Genomic DNA, 20982 nt, shown 5'->3' on the forward strand with positions numbered 1-20982 from the left:
CGGGAGAAGGGCGGTATAGAAATTAAATTATTACTATTACTATTACTATTACATGCTCTTAGGACATGTGGCAATTTTTAAAAAATGAAAGTACAGAATTTGCAACTTTTCACTGACTTCTCTCTCTCTCTTTTTGCAGCTTATTAAAATGTGTTCTCACGGGGAAAATCAGATAAGATACCCAGACTTCCTTAGAGCTTTCCAGTGTTGATTAGTTCAAAACTAGCAGTTACCAGCTGTACAAGATCAATTTCAATTAAAAACGCTAATTATTGAAAGCTGCTTTGGTATTCCTTCCTTTTTCTACCATAAACTCAACTTATCAGTTTCCAGATTACTTGATAAAAACAGTTTATCACAGATCTGATCCTTCTAGTAGAGTGAGGGTGGTTATCTCAATGCATATAATTATGGGTAGATCTTTATTGCCTGGGAAGCAAATGACACTTGTGGGATTCTGTGTCAATGTAACTATCCTTTAGTCTTTTAGTAATAGACCTACTTTATCAGTTATAAATAATATGCCTGTCTCCCACAGTATATCCCAGATGGTTCAGGCAGGCAGGGTTGGCGTGCTCTGGGTTCCATCTTTCAGGTCCCTGGAAATGTGCCTTCTCTGTAGCCTGTGCCTGTGCCTGTGCTCTGGAATGCGGTTCCCCCAAGATTTGTATGACTCCCACACTACTGACTCCAAATGTGTGGCTTTTCACTGAGGCCTTCAGTGAGTGCAACTGACACTCCTTTCCTTTCTTTGTTTCCATCCAGAATTTGGGTTGTTACTTGTTTTAAAATGTTTTTACAATTTGTAAATCATCCGGAGTTGCTGGGAGTCGGGTGGCATGTATATTAATTTTATTATAACAAATGCACAGAAACGTTAAATCCCTTAACCATTCATCTTATGCCCCAGTGAAGTTGAAAACATGTATTACAAGAACCTCAGGATTCAGAACTTTCCAGTCCCAAAAGTGGGAGGGGAAAACATTTAATGGCAGTCTGTTGTTAATATGCTTTCCTTCCAGTTGCCTGAAGCAAGTAAAATTATAAGCCTTTAAGAAAGGATAAAACTTACTTAAGTTTACATATAAGAACCAAGCAAGCTTTATCTTATATGTTTCAACAGAGACACTACACTTACTCTGTCCAGAATTTTCTTCTTTGGGACTTCTTACAATCTTAGCATATTCCATAGGAGTTTCAAACATGTTCAAATATTCTGATATTACTCAGCCAGGCAAGCAGGAAGCCTGCAGCAATGAATACTAAGCTGATTAGGAACCATGCTTGCATAGTTCATGGCGAAGAATAAATTCATAGTGAATGAGCAATGGTACTTTTCATCATTCTATGCCTTTTTTATTTCAGAAAAATAGTTGTATCACAGATTGCTTTCATAAAAGCACTTTAACAATAACAAAAAAATCATAAACAAATTGGATTTTTCAATGGTGGGAATAAAACGTTGAGAAAAAAAATCCACAAAAATTGTCCCTTCCCTCCCTGCAAACCAGGAGACAACAAGATTAAATTTAAATATGCAAAATTAGGCTTAGATTTGGTCCATAATTAGAATTACTAATGGGAAGAAACCCAGCCATGTACACTTCTAATATAACATTTTCTGCTCTATACTGTCATTTGTAGAACAATTATAATACTTAATTTCTGAAGAAGGTCAACAAAACAAAGCCCTTAGAAATAACCCTGATGTAGCTGTGGTTTCAGGATAATAAAGATTTCTTCTTCTTCTGGAAGACACAAAAGAATGTATAGAGGTAAACGGTTTTCCACTTAATAGTATCAGAAACAGAACAAAATCTTAATTTCAACCAGACTGACAGCAAATTATCTGCAACCTTTACAATGCATTTTACATAACATCTACAATTTGTTTAAAAAACAAAGCCTAAAAAAATAAAAATTGTATGGATAGGATATTTAATTATTTTGCTAGCTGCTTTATCCCATGGATATTTCAAAGAAAAGCAAACCATACACTATTTCCAAAATCACAAAGATTTACTACTTACTGAGCTTTGGAACGCTTAGTTAGATCTCAATATTGTGCTACATATCTATTGATCCATTTAGGCCAGGGATAAGCAAATTCATGCCCATTGCAACTTCTTGAACCCCATCATGCTCCCTAACTTTTTAAAAACAGTTTCAATTTTTTTTAAAATTAATAAAATTGGGAAGGTGGCATTCTTTAAAGTGAAGCACCAGCCTCCAGCATCTGTAACAAATAATACCTTGGGGCTAGTTCACCATTTGTTAAATGGGTATTTTGTGACCAACCATATCTAACCTGACACTCATTCTGCAAATATGCTCAGCATACGTTCTCAAAAGTTCAAACATACTTTGACCCAAAACATTTGCTTACCCTTGACCTAGAACAAGAAAGAAAGGAAAGGCACTATGAGGTTCTCCACACTTAATCCTATGTTAAAGGAAAAATAAATCCCAGAGCTAATGATGTTGCCCCCAACCCAAACAAATATAATTACATTATAGAGAACTACTTTTTCCATTTCTTTCCTTTAAGATGAGATCACTCACAACAAATCATAAATCGATACAACCTTTTTTAATTGAGTAGTGGGAGAAGCAGAGTATAGAGGAACTTTGTAGAGGAATTAAGATTCTTATTATTTAACTTAGAGTGAGGCTATGCTTACTCATACAAAGGCAACCTTAGGTTAAATCCCATTTGTGTTGGTGGGTTGTCTCTCTTTAGAGCCACACACAATATCTACTGAGACAGCAATTTGAAGCTGACCATTAGTGCTGGAGAGGAAAGGTAACTCCCCCTAAGTTATTTTCACTTGTATTGTAACACCAACATCTTTTATTTCAAGAATGAAAGCACCCAAAAGTAGAAGGCAATTCTCCATAAAAAGTGGCACAAATTGGTGATGTCTTATGCATGTGTAACTTTTGCTTAGAATTGCAGTTTCAATGACCGCATAGTGTTTTTTAAAGGCCCCGTTCCTAAATAATTACAAAACTAAGCATAACATCTAATTCTTGCAACAGACGCTGTGAAAGATGCTCAAAAGCAGTTCAAAAAGTTTTAGAACTACAATGACACATCCAAAATTAAACCCAAGAGCATCTACTCTGCTATGGAAATGTTTATGATGTTATGGATTGTTCCATATTACAAAAGAGATTCTTGCATCTAGAATAGTTCCAACAATTACACTCATCAAGCAACTACTTACGGTCAAAAAGGCATAAAAATTGAAGCAAAGCATCCAGCAAAAGCTGCCCCCTTTTTGAATAGCTAAACGAGTGCATATAATATATGTGAACTACAACAATACATATACAAAGAAAAACCAATATGAAAGATAAAAAGATTGGAAAGTCTATGTGATAATGTAAGGCACTTGCGCAAAATTGTACTACAATTGAAAACCTGGTGCTGGATGAAAGGAGTTGGACTAACTGGGTCAGAGTAAGGCCTGTTTGGAGGCTTTTCTGCAGCTTTCTAGAACTAGTTCTTTGGGAAACCTAAGTCTTTTGACTGAGCTTGGTGCAAAGTCAGAAAGCTCCATTTAACTAAGATCAGAATTAACAAAAAGCATAAGGCATTCCAATTTAGAACACTGATGTAAAGAATTGGTGTATAAGAAAGTCTACAAATTGCACATATATTTTGGGACCCCCAAAGCACTCCCAAAAAGATGCAAGTAAAATATTTGGCTAGATTTTTATTTTTTTTTGCATTTTGGTGGCTTGGGGAAAAAACTGAAAAGAGTGCAGTGAATTCATTATGTTTCCAGAGACTCAAAACACTTAAAAATCAGGGCAATTTTATTACACCCACTATTGCAAAATAATCATCAACATGCCACACAGGCCCAAGAGTGGTTCTTCTGGTCGTAGTAACCATACATATCTGCTTTGCAATAGTGGTGGGCTTTCTGTTAGGCGCAAGCAATAGAGTTACCACATTCACATATGCATGTAGGTTGGCCCACCCTATCTGACCTACTTAGCACCATCACTAACCTAGTTTACTCCTTCACTCCTGTATAAAAATGATACAGATGAGGTATATTTAGAACTCAGTAAGGAGTGACAGGCACAATATGGTATAGTTGATTTCAGCTCAGAAGGGCTCTGATCTGAACATTTCAAGATTTTGGTGGGAAGAAAAAAAATAGCTCTCTGTACAGTCTCAAGTAATGCCAAGCAGCATTAAAGTCCATTGCAAGAGAAGGATAAAAAGAGACATATGATTCTTCAGAGATACAAATATTGTAAGCAGTTTATAGTCTTCTTCACCTCTTAAACTCCCTCAAAATTTTACAGCTAAGCCATATCCCTGACTCATGAAACTTATCATTACTCATTAATCATGCACTGCTGTCTGCTAAGACTACTGCAGTAATCCCTCTTAACATTTGATCTAAATGCAAACCAGAGATGCTCTGGCAGGATGAAACTCATGGCTAATGTATTTGGTTTGGCAGATCTTAACTTATGCAGACCTACTTTAGACACAATAAAAGCATTCACAAAAATGAGTAGTTGGGTCAAATCCTGGGACACCCAACCACTAAGTATATATTCTATTGATTTCATTCAATCTATTAATGAAATAGATATTTCTATTCCAAATTATGGCAAAAGAGCATAGAAATTAAAACTTTCTTCTTTGTATTATTTGAAAAGCAAACAACATCATAAGATGATCCAGTTACACTAGGGCTTAAAACAAGACATAGTCATGAAGCAACTCTGCTGAATAAAGTATGCTTAAACATACACAAAGGAGAACAGAAGTCACTTTTCATTAAAACAAAAATAATTAAAGATGTACAAAGTAATTCGTGAACAACCCCTATTTTTTTATAGGTGCCAAATCAACTTAACTAAAAGAAATGTAGGAATGGGTGGCTTCCGAGGTAGGTTTCACTTTTTAATATCATCCACCAGCTTTACAAATTGTGCTCTCCCCTTTTGAGACATTATTCCTTCTCTCCCCTCCCCTATCTTTCATAATTGAACCTCATTGAACTTGCTAAGCAATTAGGAACTAAATTTCCTTCAATCTGAATAAAAACAATTTCTATAGTTTTAGAAACAAGAACACCAGGACAGGCATGGATTCAGAACCTATTAGATGCAACTTAGAAAAAGACGTGCTTGGGAAAACAAATGACAGGTTGCAATTCTACCACAATGAAATGGAATAAGCCTCTCTGAATTTGCTGGAATGTACTTTTGAGAAAATATGCGTAGAGTATATTTCATAGACAAAATATTACTAGTCTATGATTGGATGGTGTTAAACATGAATGACTCAAACAACAAGGCTACACTAGCACTTCCTTAAGGTCAGCAGATAAAATCTTCAACATGAAAGATATTATCCTCTTGTGAATGTATCACCGTCTTCTCTTCTTCACTAGTAAAAATGCCCTGAGCTCCTTTTTAAATGAATGGAGAAGCTTCTCCCTTCCCTCAAGATGCTATAGGCTGAGACTTCCTAGGCGATGAAGATGAAAATCATACTTCATTCATATTAAACTGACAGGACAAGTACATTCTCCTTTTTTTAAAAAGAAATTTCAGTTGTTTCTAAGAAAACATTAATTCTGTTTTAGGACCAGAAGAGAAAGATAAGAAAGAGGACCATATCTGTTCCAGTCTTCAGAAGGTAGTTAAAGCTACAAATGAAAGTTTAACTTTGAAAACTGAGCATGATAAATCACAAACAGATAAAAGTACCATCTGTATCTTTCTATCACGTTTTGAAAACCTGACATATCCTAACCATTTTACAAAGCTTACTGAATGTGTAACATTTCTTTCAAAACTTATCCTTGCAAGAGTGAATTTTTTTAGAGAAACAAGAATTTACAGTCCCCCAAATTGACTCTCAGAATCAAATTCCATCATGGGCTGAAGCTGTAATCTCTCCAAGCCAAAAAACAGATGTAAGGAAGTGGAGAAAAAAAGGCATGTTGGGAACAGGGTTCTAAAAAAACCAACAACACATTTCTAGGGGCATGAAAACAAGCAGAACTTTTTTTTTTTTTGAATTGCACAATACACAACAGGACAAGGAAAAGCTTTTGGTGTTCTTAAGCCTCTCTGTCAAGGATGAAGGCCTTTTGGTTATTGCAAAAAGAGACAGAGACAGAAAGACATGAGGATGCGGGAGGAGAGAAAGAGAGCTTGTTCACTCTGTGGGCACATCACTTGAGGTGGAGCATTGTGAGGACAGAAGAGAGGAAGGTGCTTCTTATTTCCAGAGTCCTCATTCTTGCACCTCTGTCTCCTCCTCAAACATCCCATGTCGGCTGTGCTTTGGCTCTATGGAGACTTGAGTTTCTTGTTCCGTGGTGAGGTACCGTTTTCTGCCTTTACTATTCCATTTTCATGGTAACCTGTAATGGAGAGTGGGGAAGGGGAATAATAATGAGAAATTTGTTTTAATAGATTGGTTTCTCTATCATGTTTTTTGAAAGAGAGACAGTGGTAGCTGATAAGAGTTAGATCATGGAAACACAGTCTTCTTCAGAAATGTCATGTCACCTCATTGCCCACTGCAGATTTCCCCCAACCTTGTGATCCCTGAATGTGTAGGACTGAATTCCCTAGAATCTTCAACTAGCAGAGCTACTGAGTGAAATCATAGTGAAAAAGGCTCCCTTGAATAACCCACAACACAATGAAGTAGACAGAAGTAGCATCACAGTATTTCTAGCATAGCAGGACCATTGATGCCACTGCTGAACCAAAAAGCTTGAGCCACCATAAGTTACTTATTTACATGTTTAATTCAATAAAATATTTGCATATTGATATGCAATATATTATTCATCACTGCCTTTTATATGTATAATAAAAGTAAATTAAACTATATAATTATTATTATTTATTAAAATTTTAATATATAATAATAATAATAATAATAATAATAATAATAATAATAATAATAATAATAATAATAATAATAATATTTTAATTTGTATACCGCCCTTCTCCCGAAGGACTCAGGGCGGTTAACAGCCAAATAAAAACAACAAACAAACATACAATACAAATAAAAACCATAACTAAAAAACTTATTTAAATTTGGCCCAACTATTAAAATACATTTAATACCCTAAAAAGCTAATTAAAAAATTAAAAACCCATAAGATCATCTAAAAATTCTATGCCAGTCCTGCGCGAAAAAATAGATACGTTTTAAGTTCACGGCGAAAGGAGAGCTGTCAAAGTCCAGGGGGAAGTTTGTTCCATAGGGTGGGAGCCCCCACAGAGAAGGCCCTTCCTCTGGGGCCGCCAGCCGATATTGCTTGGCTGACGGCACCTCAAGGACTCCCTCTCTGTGAGAGCGCACGGGTCGGTGGGAGGCACAAGGTGGCAGTAGGCGGTCCCGTAAGTAACCCGGTCCTAAGCCATGGAACGCTTTAAAGGTGGTAACCAATACCTTGAAGCGCACCCGGAAGACCACAGGCAGCCAGTGCAGTTTGCGCAGGATAGGATATTGCATATTCATGGAAATAATTCCATGAATGAAATGCACACACTTTGGTGCTGGATGACTAGGTGCAAGTCACAGAAGGTCCATTGCTTAAAGGAAACATTTCCTTTTCCCTGCTTCCAAATTTTTGATATTTTTTCCTATGTAGGAAACTCGGTTCTTGTATTTTTTCATTCTTATTAAATACTGTATTTTTCAGATTATAAGACGCACCAGTGTATAAGACACACCAAGATTTCAAAGAGGTAAGCAAGCAAAAAAACGTTTTTGCCTTCCCCGACCCCCAGGAGCACTTTGCAGGCCTCTCAAACCCTCTGTGTGCCCCATGTATGTGAAAAACAGGGGCGATTTTGCCCTCCCCAGCCCACAGGAGCACTCTGCAGGCCTCCCAAACCCTCTGCGTGCCCCATTTATGTGAAAAATGGGCCCTTTTTTTAGCAAAAATGGGGGCATTTTTGCCCTCCCCAGCCCACAGGCCTCCCAAAGCCTCTGTATGCCCTGTTTTTGCAAAAAACAGGATGCTCTGGGTGGGGCTTCTGGAAGCCAAAAGTAGCTGTAGTCGGTGTACAAGATGCACCAACATTTCCACCCTCTTTTAGGGGTGGAAAAAATGTGTCTTATACTCCGAAAAATATGGTACTTTTATTAAAGTATTTAATTAAAAATCCACTTCCCAATTTGTTATTTTAGCCCATCAACATTTAGCAATTGAACTGATTAATAAGAGGCATTCTGCAGCTTTAGTACATGGTCAATCGGGCCGGATGCTCACCAGATTCCCTTTTCATTGTCTTTACTTGCTGTTTGAAGTGGACAGTGGCTGGAACCCTTTTTCTAGTGTTCTGCTCATTCCAGTATTCACGCCAGCGTCGCAACTGGAAATGAATGAAGCGCCACATCATCCAGGCCTGTGAGAAACACACCAGAAGCAACACGCCCATCCTAGGAGGAGGCAAGAAAAACATGTTTGGAATAAGCACATTTGGATCTGGTCTGTTCTAGGGTGAGAATCATCACCTGCATGCAGTCACAGTTCCTTCAGGGGTGAGCCACGGGGGACCTGGGAAGCCCTGGTCACTCTTCCTCAATGATCACTTGATCTGTTAACTGAGAAACAGGGAAGAGATGGCTGTTCCTCTGCTGCTAATGGCAGGACCCAGTGACCCTATTTAGCATTACAACTTCCCCAGGGAACTAAGCATGGTCAGCAGGAGGGATGGTAAAGCTTTATTGCAAAAGTCAAGACCAATCCCACAAGTTACAGCAATTTAACTCTCTTGGAAATGGTTTTCTTTTTGGAACGACTTAAGGTGAGAGAAATTGAGGTTGGCAAATCCCAAGAAGCCGGGTCCTCTCTACAGTCTACTTGTACATTGGTAGGCATGATTTTTGTTTTGCTCTGCAACTATGCACAAAATCTTTAAAATATAATAGCATCTTTATTCAGATGCTTCATCACACAAGAAATCATCAAGCTTATTACTTTAAAATTGTTGTCTTCATTTACCTAAAACATGAGTTCTATAATAATATCATTTTATAATATATATCACAACTTTAAGCATATTCTTCACACCCATTTTTTAATGCAATAAAACTCCAGGAATATAACAAAATAGTGACCAATTAATTACTTTATGATTAGTCAATCACAGAAGATTGGGCTGGGCTATGGGAGACTTCATGCCCACCACTTTCTAGAATGAGTTCCTTACATGCCTTCTTATTAACATTAATCCTGGTTAAGCATTGTATCAAGGTTAATGCTACAAAGTAATTTCCCCCTAGCAGGATTGCTTTGTCCATCAGTTTTAAAACAGTGGTGAAGAGGGGATTCCTCAACAAAGGCCAATCCCTACCAACAATGGTGTCACTGTACTAGTTAACAACATTAAAGCCATCAAGGCAAGAGTTTTTACTAAAGAAATATGTACAGAAGCAGCAGCAATAATGCTGCTACTTTCCCCCAATCTATTTATCATGAGTAAGTAATGTGAATAATTTACATCTATTCTAAATGAACAGAGAGATGAAATGACAGTCTCTATTTTTTTTAATCATCAAGGCCCCAAGCCATCTTTCTTCAGCATCCAGAACTTATAAAGAACTTACCTGAAAAGCAAAGTGTTGAAGTTTCCTTTTTCAGGGTTAAATGCCTGGTTCTCCACTCGAGCCAGCCCAAAGCCAATGACCAGCACAGAAAGGGTGAGGGTGAAAAGTCGTGAGATGACAAAAACTACTGCCCATGCATTAAACCTTATGAAATTAAAAAAAAAATGATTCTTGCATTAAAATGTGTCATATTTCATTTTATAGCAACTGTCACTAAGATTGTCAAAGTAACCCGACTTCTGCATCAGGAGATCTGACATATCAATCACTAAGAATGCAGATCTTCTAGTAACATTAAAAGCTGAGATCAATCATCTCATTTTTGATAAACAGATTTGCATCAAGTATTGAATGTTTGAGACAAAAAAATTTGTCCATGTATTTCTTTATCCTCACAGATTGAAATCTACGGTTTTTCCTACTTAGTAAAAAAAGGAATTTTATTCCCACGCTAACAAGCCATCACATTCAAGTTATGTTAGCAGTAAAACATGATACAGCATATTAGAAAGGACAATCCAGCTCTAGGATTACAAAAAGTTTACTGGTGAATTTTAGAATTCTTTGGCCACATTATCCAAAGTTCATCCAAGAGCACTTACAACTTTTCATTGTTTTCATCTGTGAAATAAAAAAGGCGAGCCATGTGGAAGAGGAATTCAGCAACATACTGCAGCAGCAACAAGATTAGTCCCAGGCGTGTGAGGCTAGAGACAAGGAAGAAAAATGTTTCATGTTTTTTGAACTTTCTCCACAAAAACTCTATGAGTGAGCAAAACTAGGTATGGATGATGGACAGAAGTATTAATAAATCTTTATCTCACCCTTCCCCTACAAAATCCATCTATGAATCCTGATGTCTTTTATCAAATACCTGCAACTCCTAGGTGAAAATAATATGATATGTACAATAAGGACCAAAGCCTATGGCCATGATGGTGAACCTGTGGCACGCATGCCAGGCCTCTCTGCCGGCACACGAAACCTTGCCCCAGCTGAACTGTATATACATCCAACAGGAACAGGAAGTGCCTCATAGGAGCAGATAGAGATAAATCCTAGAGGCGCAGAAAATGCATCACTGAACAATGGAGATGAACGCTAGAGAGGAATAAAATGGCATACAAGGCAGACATAGCACCTGTAACAGGTGTAGGCATGCGGGGGGGGAGCAGGGGGTCCCAGGAGGCTTCAGGGAGGCCTGCTACGCCCAAAACGGGGCACTGGGGTGGTTGCGCGCACATGCGCAGGGGCGCATGTGCTCGCATGTAGTGCACACATGCGCAGCGGTTGTGTAATGCGCGCATTGTACTATGGGTGTGGGCATATGTGCGCACACTGTCGGCATGCAAGGAAAAAAAGGTTAGCTATCACTGGCCTATGGCATTTGTTTCCGAAAATACTTATATTTTACAAAATGTAAAAGATTGGGATTGGTCCAAATTCACTCAGAGACAGCTGTTGTGCCTAAATTGGGATTGGAACTCATAGTCTCCCCGTTAACCTGAAAGTAACAGAAAACAGAATAACAGAGTTGAAAGGGACTTGGAGGTCTTTTAGTCCAACCCCCTGCTTAGACAGGAAACCCTACCCTTCACTTGAGACAAATGGTTATTCAACATCTTCTTAAAAACTTCCAGTGTTGGAGCATTCACAACTTCTGGAGGCGAGTTGTTCAACTGATTAATTGTTCTAACTGTCAGGAAATTTCTCCTTAGTTCTAGGTTGTCTCCTTGATTAGTTTCCACCCATTGCTTCTTGTCCTATCCTCAGGTGCTTTGGAGAATAGCTTGACTCCCTCTTCTTTGTGGAAGCCCCTGAGATTGGAACACTGCTATCATGTCACCCCTAGTTCTTTCTTTTCATTAAACTAGGCATACCGAGTTCCTGCAACCGTTCTTCATATGTTTTAGCCTCCAGTCCCCTAATCATCTTTGTTGCTCTTCTCTGCACTCTTTCTAGAGTCTCCATATCTTTTTTACATCATGGCAACCAAAACTGGATGCAGAATTCCAAATGTGGCCTTACCAAGGCATTATAAAGTGGTATTAACACTTCACGTGATCTTGATTCTATCCCTCTGTTTATGCAGCCTAGAACTGTGTTGGCTTTTTTGGCAGCTGCTGCACACTGCTGGCTCATATTTAAATGGTTGTCCACTAGGACTCCAAGATCCGTCTCACAGTTACTACTATTGAGCAAGGTACCACATATACTGTAAAAGTGCTCGGTAACACTTACTTTAAGAGATATGCTCCTGATATATGCACTAGATAAAGGATGATGTATTGCAACTGACGTGGAATTTCTTCCTAGGAAATATGGAAAAGCCAGTGTTAATTTTAAGAATACAGGAAACTGGTTGTATATATCTGCATTATCTTAAATTGTTCCCAAGGCAACTGGGGATTAGAATCAGGATTATTCATAAGCATTACACAAATCCATTTTCAAAACCTTCTGTTCAACCTGATCCTGTAGCTGAGTGGAGGAGAATGATTCTGTCCGGCAGTTTGGTTTCTGTCTGAGCTACAGGAGCAGGGGAGCCAGCTCCTTGTATTTTCTGCCACACTGGCAGATGATGCATTTATTTAACCAACTTGCTAACGGACTAATATCAGGGGTCCCTGTTGTAGGTGGAGAAGTGGTCTTATATAGGGAAAGAACAGTTTTGTAATAGTGAATTTGGGGGTAATTATTTCAGCCTCTGAAACATATCTTAAAGTAAGAGTGAAGAGAAAGCTCCTTGAATTGGCACTCACCTTTCGCACCTTCTGGAAATATAATTCAGGCAATGTATGCAGCCAATAGGACAACTGACAAAGGTAGAAAAACTTAACCTGGAACCTAGAATGTAACAAATAATAGCACTGAGCAAACAGTTACTATAAATATTTCTTCTATTCTTCCTACTGTGTTATGAACATCCCTTTAGGAAGTAGCCTGCTGTGAAGTTGTTTTAGGAAACAGCAACAAATTTACTTTGGAATAGAACAACTATCCATCAATATGTAGCATCCTACAATAGTTGGTAATACCTATTCTACTCCCAAATAATTAAATTACCAAGCACTGGTGGTGTTATTTGCACCATAATTTCTTTCTATGATGAAAACAGAAGGGAAATGAGCTATTTTTGTTAATTGTATGCAATACCCCACTATATTTTGATTCCACATACAGAGAAGCACATATCCACATTATATTACTATGCTTTCTCTAGGAAGAGATGCAAGTTTCATGCTTGAACAGGTTGTTACCTATATAATGGGCATGAGCATGACATCATAAACAGGAATCACAACACTAGTGGCAGTCCAATTTTAATTCAATGCAATTGTTTGGTTCCTTATAGGATAAAAACTTTAGAAACCCAGTGGCTAAATATACTCACTTTCTCAAACTACACACTGAATCCAAAGGATATACATGTAGAATCAGGTGGCAACCAAGCATATTAATAATATTTAGCAGTAGGAATAATGAAAGATATTTATGTCCCAGAGACAAGTGCTAGCCAAGAGTCCTCAGACTAGGAAGATCTTACTTCTATTTTCTGTTCTGAGAATCTTATGGACAGGTTAAAATCTTTCTATGTATCTGTGGAATACTAAGTAACTTAATGACTTTAAAAACTAGCGGCTTATTTTGCTGCTGCCTCTACCCACAAAAGGAAGATTAAAGTCCTTTTAAGATGTTTAAAAATCCTTGAAGTATAAGGAGAAATAGTAAGAGCTTCAGATATGGTTGAGGACAACTTGGCTCACTGAATTTTAGGATTTAATGAAAGGCACATGGTTAGAAAAGACTGTTAAATCATATTTATTTCTGAACTAGGCTACACAAAAGGAAGTATACATTTCTCTCTTCACACAGAGTAATTTGTTTTGGAAAAATGTAATGCATGTTATGGTCCTTGGCTTCTGGTAAAATAATCACCAGAAAAAGTTACCAGAGTAATAACCAAACAAGGGAGGATTACAACTGGAAGACAACACCTGTAAAATTATTTGCTTGCACTATAACATAAAATTCTTAATTGGAACACTTTCTCCCTTGGAGTTAACATAAAGCATGATAAATTCTTGGAGGGTGAAGAAATGATATTAAAAAGCATATTAAGAAACTGCTTGCTTCTTCGTATGTGCATGACTTGTATTACTATCATTTTTAGATCAATGTCAAGAGTACCACCTTTTCTTTCCTTGCTGTATGCTCTTTGTGGAGCTATTGACAGTGCAATTTAAACGGAGAAGAACATACATGGGTAGAGTGAGCCCACTTCTCCATTTAGCCAATGGTGCTCTTCTTGCCATTTTGTGAAAAAACTAAAATAAACTTGAGAAAGAGAGAAAAGAGAAAACTCCAGTCTTACCCAGATACATCAAGTGTCTGTAATTGCCCTGTGTCATTATTCTGCCCAATACAACTCCTATTCCTCTCAGAAACATGAGGTGCCTCCTCACTGCTAGGTAGACTCTGCATCTCTTGGAGTTTGGGATGTCTTTGTTCTCCTTAAAAAAGCTAAGTTTGTACTTGCAATCTTGGGATTGTTCACACGAGGGAGCTATGAGATTGCTTTAGAAGCTATGAAGCCCTGAATGCCCTGTTTTTGCCACTATTACTCATTGCTGACCTCAGATAACAAAGAGGAAGGAAGTGGTTTTGTTCAGTTGTACAATGGTTATGCTGTGGCTCTCGTGAAAGGTTGAAATAAAAATTACCAAAGCATTAAATACTTACGGGAGATGAACATGAGGGTAGCTTTCCCACAGACTTTTGGGGTTTGATAAGTATCCTTCCTGGAGAGAGGAAGAAAATCAGAGGAGACACATAAGACAGCAGCCATCTTTGCTATAATGACCCTTGCACAAATTCTTATGGCTCATGATAAAGTAATCATCAGCAATCCTGATAATCCATCTAGCTGTTTTCGATTGGTTCTTATGAATTCTTCTCATAATCCTAAAAGCTTTAACCAAAAACTTTCTACTATTGACCTCACCCCATTCCTAAGAGGACCATAAGGGGCGTGCATAAGCGCACAAACGTGCCTACCGTTCCTGTCCTATTGTTTTTCTTTTCTTCTTCATATATATATATATATATATATATATATATATATATATATATATATATATATATATATATATATATATATATATATATATATATATACACACACACATATGCTTATACCTCCTTATATTTACTCATATATGTGTTTATATACTACATAATCTTTGTATGATACCTACATATATTGTTGTGACAAAATAAAATAAATAAAAAATAAAATAAACTGGTTTATAAGTTCTCACTTTTCCTCAGAGGCAGAGGTCCACAGACCAGGGGTGAAATCCACCAGGTACTGACAGGTTCTAGAGAACTGTTAGCAGAAATTTTGAGCACTTCAGAGAACTGGTAGTGGAAATTTTGATTACTTCGGAGAACCGGCAAATACCACCTCTGGCTGGCCCCAGAGTGGAGTGGGAATGGAGATTTTGATATATCCTTCCCCCTGGAGTGGGATGGGAATGGAGATTTTGCAGTATCCTTCCCCTGCCATGCCCACCAAACCACACCACGGCCACTAAGCCACACCCACAGAACTGGTAGTAAAAAAAAAATTGGATTTCACCACTGGCGCAGACTCAGGTGACAGAAGAACTTGTGGTCTCCACAAGTAGGCTGGGCTGCTCATGTGGGGTCCCTTCCTGGCTGCCCTCTTTTTCTTTTTCTTTTTAATTTATTTGCATTTATATCCCGCCCTTCTCTGAAGACTCAGAGCAGCTTACACTATGTTAGCAATAGTCTTCATCCTATTTGTATATTTATATGCAAAGTCAACTTATTGCCCCCAACAATCTGGGTCCTCGTTTTACCTACCTTATAAAGGATGGAAGGCTGAGTCAACCTTGGGCCTGGTGGGACTAGAACCTGCAGTAATTGCAAGCAGCTGCTGTTAATAACAGGCTGCATACTGTGGCAAGGGATCAAGGAAATTCTGGGAATCCCAAGGGCAAGATCCAGAACAGGAGTCTAGTATGTTGGCTAAGCTGGAGGAAGAGGAGGCAAGATGGAACTGGCTGTTGGCCTCAGAACCGATTGTTGCTTAATTGAGATAATATTCCTTCTGATATCCAAGTGGCTGGCAACTTATGTATCAAAAGCTAAAGAGCCTTCTGCAAAGGAAAATCAGTTGTAGATGAGGATTATAGCTATTCTTTTCTTTGAGAGCCCAGATAATTCCTATCACTGAATGGTTTAAAAGTAAAGTCACGTTGTTTAAAAGAAATGAGAAAGGTGAATCCATCTTGGGGAAGATTCAATGTACAGGCAGTCCTTGACTTACAAACATTGGCTAATAACCTTTTGAAGTTACTATGGCACTGAAAAAAAAGTGACTTATGACTGTTTTTCACACTTAGGATCACTGCAACATCCCCGTGATCATCTGATCAAAATCCGGACACTTGGCAACTAGCTTATATTTATGGTAGTTTCACTGTCCCGGGGTCATATGGTCACCATTGGTAACATTCCCACCTGGCTTCTAACAAGCAAAGAAAAGGGAACGGGGGAAGCCAGATTTGCTTAACAAACACATAATTCTGAAGTGATTCACTTAACAACTGTGGCAAAATAGTCCTAAAATGGGAGCAACTCGCTTAACAAATGTCTTGCTTAGCAATGGAAATTTTTGGCTCAATTGTAGTCATAAGTCGAGGACCATCCGTATTTTAAAACTTAGCTTTAGATTATAGTAACAATTTCCCGAGTTACTTTATAATCTTAATCACTCATATAAACAATGTGGTGGGAAGGAGTATCTGCAAAGGGTACAGGATACCTCCAAAGATGGGAATAATTATTATTCTCCTTTTCCCCCTACACTCTTTTTTCTCCATGATACTACGTATGCTACTTAAAAGGTTTAGATGAAAGATCTCCAAAGTTTTGGGCAACTTTGGAATTATGAGACCATTTTGAGAGTATCTTCATAATTCTGGAAAGGCTTTCCTATTCACAAAATGTATGCAATGAGGATAATGTCATTTGCAAAACATTTATTAAGATTCTGTCACCTCTCCTACAGCCCTCATCCCATTCTGCAAAATTTTCATTACTTTACCTTTTGCTGGACAGATATACATATTTCAGCAGAAAGCAATAGAACTCCAACTCCTATCACATTTTTGTTCTTCTCCATTATTATTATTTTAATCTACATTTTTATATATAACTCAAGGGGACTAACACTCCTACCTTCCAATTTCCCCATTAGAGTAACCCTGTGAAATGGGTTAGGCAGAGAGAATGAGTAACCCAAACTTAGCCAGAAGAATTTCATGCCTAATGCAAGTCTAGAACTCCCAGGCTCCTAGTTTCTAGGCCAGCACCTTGATGCTTCACCATTACACCAACCCATGTCTCTTGGAAAAACTTAATGACATTCTTGGAAGCAAAGATACTTTTCATGAATGAAGGCAAATATACTTGTCTCAGGATGTTGCAAGATCGAATCGGGATTGGTCACCCAGAACCTCCCATCTGGTGACTGACCCAGATTGGATTTTGTAAAGATACTTCTAGATTCTACTGCTTTGTTTTGCAACGTGTTACTTTTCCATTTCTTTTAATTTAAATATGTCAAAAGTAGTTATTTATTAAATGTTCCCAAAGAAGACCCAGCTCTATAAGGTTATTCCCCCCCCCCTTTATAATAGGCTACTCTACGCAATTCAGAGCTATTTCATGTTTGTAGAAGATGATCCAGAATATGATGTAGTTCAACGTGTTAACCCCTTCTGAGTTTTATCAGTTCAGCTCCCAACATATGGGTTTCTGGATATACTGCAACCCTAGAACATGTTCATTTAGGAACACAAAGTTGTTCCTGTTCCAAGCAACCCAACATATCAGCCTATTCTACAGGAAAATCCTACAACATTACACATTCTCATGTGAAATGCTTTGTACATCTCTCACATGTCAGATGGATTGGAAATCTGGTAGGCCCAAGGAAGAGGTTTGGAGGGACACTGGTGCCTTCAGGCATCGTTTTTAAGACCATTGTGTAAATTAATAATAGAGATGCCAGAAAAAGTAATCCAACCAAACAGGAAGGAATAAAGCAGTTTTTATTAATTGTGTGATCATCAATCATTTGTTCTGATAGCAAATAAGACTGTCACAGTAGCATTTTTCTAACAGATTACCATTGGAAACAAACAAAGGAGATGGCTGCTAATTGTAAGCCCTATTTTTGAGCAGCATCATATATCTGCTTGGAAACAGAGAAAGTGGGAATAGAAAAACCCAGTGTCATCTAGCAAAAGATTCACACACTCTTATGACCCTGTTCCTAAAAAGCAAAGATAGTAGGAGCTAAACACACTAGTACCTCTTTCTACCCTATATACATAGGTTTCTACCAGGGTAGAACAAAAACTAAAAAAAAAAGCAAAACCCAAAATAGATTGGAAATCTAGACACCAAATTATCCAGAAACCCATCTGCTGAGACCTGAATTTATAACCACAGAAGTGTTTAAAGAAGCAATCCAAATTTCTAATATTATGGCTGTATAACTCGCAGATTAACAGTTTTAACCAACAAGGCAACAAGAGGCCCTAGTTAAGACATCAAGGAATAAAAGTGAGGCATGTGGAAAGTGCAGAAAGGGAAAAGCTTGATTTACAAAAGCCACAAATTAAAGTAATTCAGCCTGTTTCCTTTCAAGGCAGATGGACTGGAAGGTGTGAGAAATGGAAGCAATGGGACAGACACTCCCACCTCCTTCATTTTGAAAAGGACTTTTGGAAGCTCAGCTGTTCCTCTCAAAAGCCTTGCTTCAACTAATTAAATCAACAATTACTATTATAAATTATTATTAAATCAGTAATAATAGCTGCTTTTAAAGTGGTTTTCCTAGCCATTGCTGAAAACATTTGCCAGTGTATTTACAGAGCATCAAATAATTAGTGAAAAGTTAGGAAAAGAAAGCAGAACAGGAAGATTTGCTTGTATTTATTTATTAACTTACAAAAACTTATACAGCCACCTAATTCATTCTCAGTGACTCCATAACTGTAACAAAATATCTATTATACACAACCCACATCAAGAAGATCAAGGAACTGAACCAAATGAGATTCCTATATCATTAATAATTGAAAGCATACTTGGTTCACAGCACTGTATTCAACATTTTGCACATTTGGACAGCACTTGAATATATAGTTCCTAATTCATTGGAATACTTGCTCACTCTTAAGCACAGGATGCAAACATAACTAAGATGGGGAAAAGATATGTTCATAAGATTTAAAACCAGTTGAATTTCATCTAACAATCTAATTTGGCACTTTTATGATAAGACGCGTGCAGCATTTGCATCCAAAGTAGAAGGTAACTCAGATCCAACACTGGCATGCTAATACCTCCTTAACATGAATGTTATATTTTTTGGGGACTAGTCTGCATACAAAATGGCATAGCTTCTTAAGGTCATTACCAGCAGGTAAAACTGGCGTGCCTATGATGAAGTACTTTTCTTGCTTTGGAACCAAATGCACACCTCTAAGAAAAAGAGTTTTAATTACGTTTTGAGGTACTAAAATTTATCAGAATATTCAAAGAGGACTACAATTCTTGATTAGTGTCCCCAGAATCTGCTTCATAATAGTGCCACCCTGTCAATGATATGACAATACTGGACTAATTTTGGAGTGGTGGGAATTTAACACTGAAACTTCCCTTGATATACTATCTGTTATGCTTTGAACTCATTCTTCACATTATCTTCCCCATATTCCTAAACTTGCAATTTCTGTCATGCTTTCTGCTGCTGCGGCGTTGCTTTTCTGCTTTACCGCTCTCTTTCCTCTAGTATTTAATATCTTTGATCTTACTCTCCACCTGCCACTTTGCTTCTTCCACTTTCTCCAGTCATGTACAACAGTTCCTGATATATTCCACAAAGTACAATCACTGACGCCAAAAAAGTTTAATGTTGATGCATCAAAATGATTTCTTCACATACTATTGCTGGGTGAGTTGAAAATATGTCTGCTTCCAACTTCTGAAAAACCATATATTGTGAGCTGTCCTGAATTAATTTAGATTTGGGTGGTACCTAAATTTAATTAAGTAAATAAAACCAAACCATGCAGGAGATGGACATTCTCCTCAAATTCATCCCTGTTCTGACACAGAGGATTATTTAAGCCTCTATACTGCATGCAAATCCTCATTCAGCATAGTTCTGCTAAGGATTTTTGACATTTACTGCAAGCTAAATTTAGGTCTAAAATACCATATTTGATACTAGGGGAAAAAGTCAAGTAATAACTACTGAAACAAAAGACCTACAGATCTGGAATATTTTCACTGGCTATGAAGAACTCCTTCAATCAATATATCACTGTATTGTTTTTATTGTTCTATAAATCATTCATTTTCTGATTAATGCTTTGAAAGATGAAAATTCAGTTTTTTCTAATCATGTCTTTAAAACTGGTATAGACTACAGCCTGTCACATTCTTTTTCTGCATAGATTAACAGCCACTAATGCAGAAAGAATGTGTGTAGTAGCACTCTTATTAGCAGAGTTTCGAGGAGAGGGGAGAGAGGAGAGGAGGAAATGGGGAGGGGGAGGGAGTGGGAATGAAGGAAGGAAAAATAGATTAAGGTAACTTACTGTTATTATTACATATAAGCACCAAACCATAGAGGCAAGATGAAATGCTACCAGCTGTCCAGATTCATTGAATTTGCTGTGCTTGACTTTGGAAAGATGAAGTCGACGGTTAATTTTCTAGGGAAAAAGAAGAAATCAATAAAAGCAGGAAAACCCCCCCACAAACATTCCACCCCACTACCCAGGAAAAAAAGCATGGAAAAAGCATGAACAGAGCTTGACTGATATGCATTGCACCAGCTCAGGAAAATCAAGTAAATGATCTGGAGATTGGGGGCGTCACAACTTTTGACCTGGATTATGATTCAGCATCTATTATTGCTGCTGGTCATTTTCCTTCCATGCAAAATGAAACAGGATTCCCCACTTATTCATCCCAGGCTTCCCAGAGACAGGAACAGAATTTTATGAAAGATTTTGGATCAGGATGCAAAGACAGGCATGTTCATCACGGGTGACAGTGGCAACTCTATTTCACTTGGAAATAAGCAGAAGCTGCTGGATATTTTAGTATTGTTTTTATATCACAAATTCCATTTCTAAATTGAACAGTGTGTTTTCTAGGCAACAAAAGTGTTAACATTTAAACATCCTCATAATCATGGTCATATCAACATACAAACATATAGTAGATGCTATCAATCATTGTTATAA

General features: G+C 37.7%; 2 protein-coding genes across 9 annotated transcripts in view; one reads left to right on the plus strand and one right to left on the minus strand.

The window, feature by feature from the left end:
* The window catches only part of EFHC1 (EF-hand domain containing 1), a 37576-nt gene extending 36393 nt beyond the window's left edge, over positions 1-1183 (plus strand). For all 8 annotated transcript variants that reach the window (XM_058182878.1, XM_058182868.1, XM_058182889.1 and 5 more), the window contains one exon: positions 140-1183. In XM_058182878.1, coding sequence (XP_058038861.1) covers positions 140-211 — 72 coding nt within the window. In that variant the 3' untranslated portion in view covers positions 212-1183. The remainder of the gene's footprint in view (positions 1-139) is intronic.
* A 148-nt stretch (positions 1184-1331) lies between these two features.
* The window catches only part of TRAM2 (translocation associated membrane protein 2), a 43010-nt gene continuing 23359 nt past the window's right edge, over positions 1332-20982 (minus strand). Inside the window, exons 4-11 of the mRNA XM_058182965.1 lie at positions 20329-20445; positions 14366-14424; positions 12385-12469; positions 11864-11934; positions 10225-10329; positions 9623-9766; positions 8283-8452; positions 1332-6407 (exon numbers count right to left, since the gene is read on the minus strand). Of these exons, the coding sequence (XP_058038948.1) occupies positions 6334-6407; positions 8283-8452; positions 9623-9766; positions 10225-10329; positions 11864-11934; positions 12385-12469; positions 14366-14424; positions 20329-20445 (825 nt within the window). The 3' untranslated portion in view covers positions 1332-6333. The remainder of the gene's footprint in view (positions 6408-8282; positions 8453-9622; positions 9767-10224; positions 10330-11863; positions 11935-12384; positions 12470-14365; positions 14425-20328; positions 20446-20982) is intronic.

Source organism: Ahaetulla prasina, chromosome 1, assembly GCF_028640845.1.
Source record: "Ahaetulla prasina isolate Xishuangbanna chromosome 1, ASM2864084v1, whole genome shotgun sequence".
Lineage (NCBI taxonomy): Eukaryota > Metazoa > Chordata > Lepidosauria > Squamata > Colubridae > Ahaetulla > Ahaetulla prasina.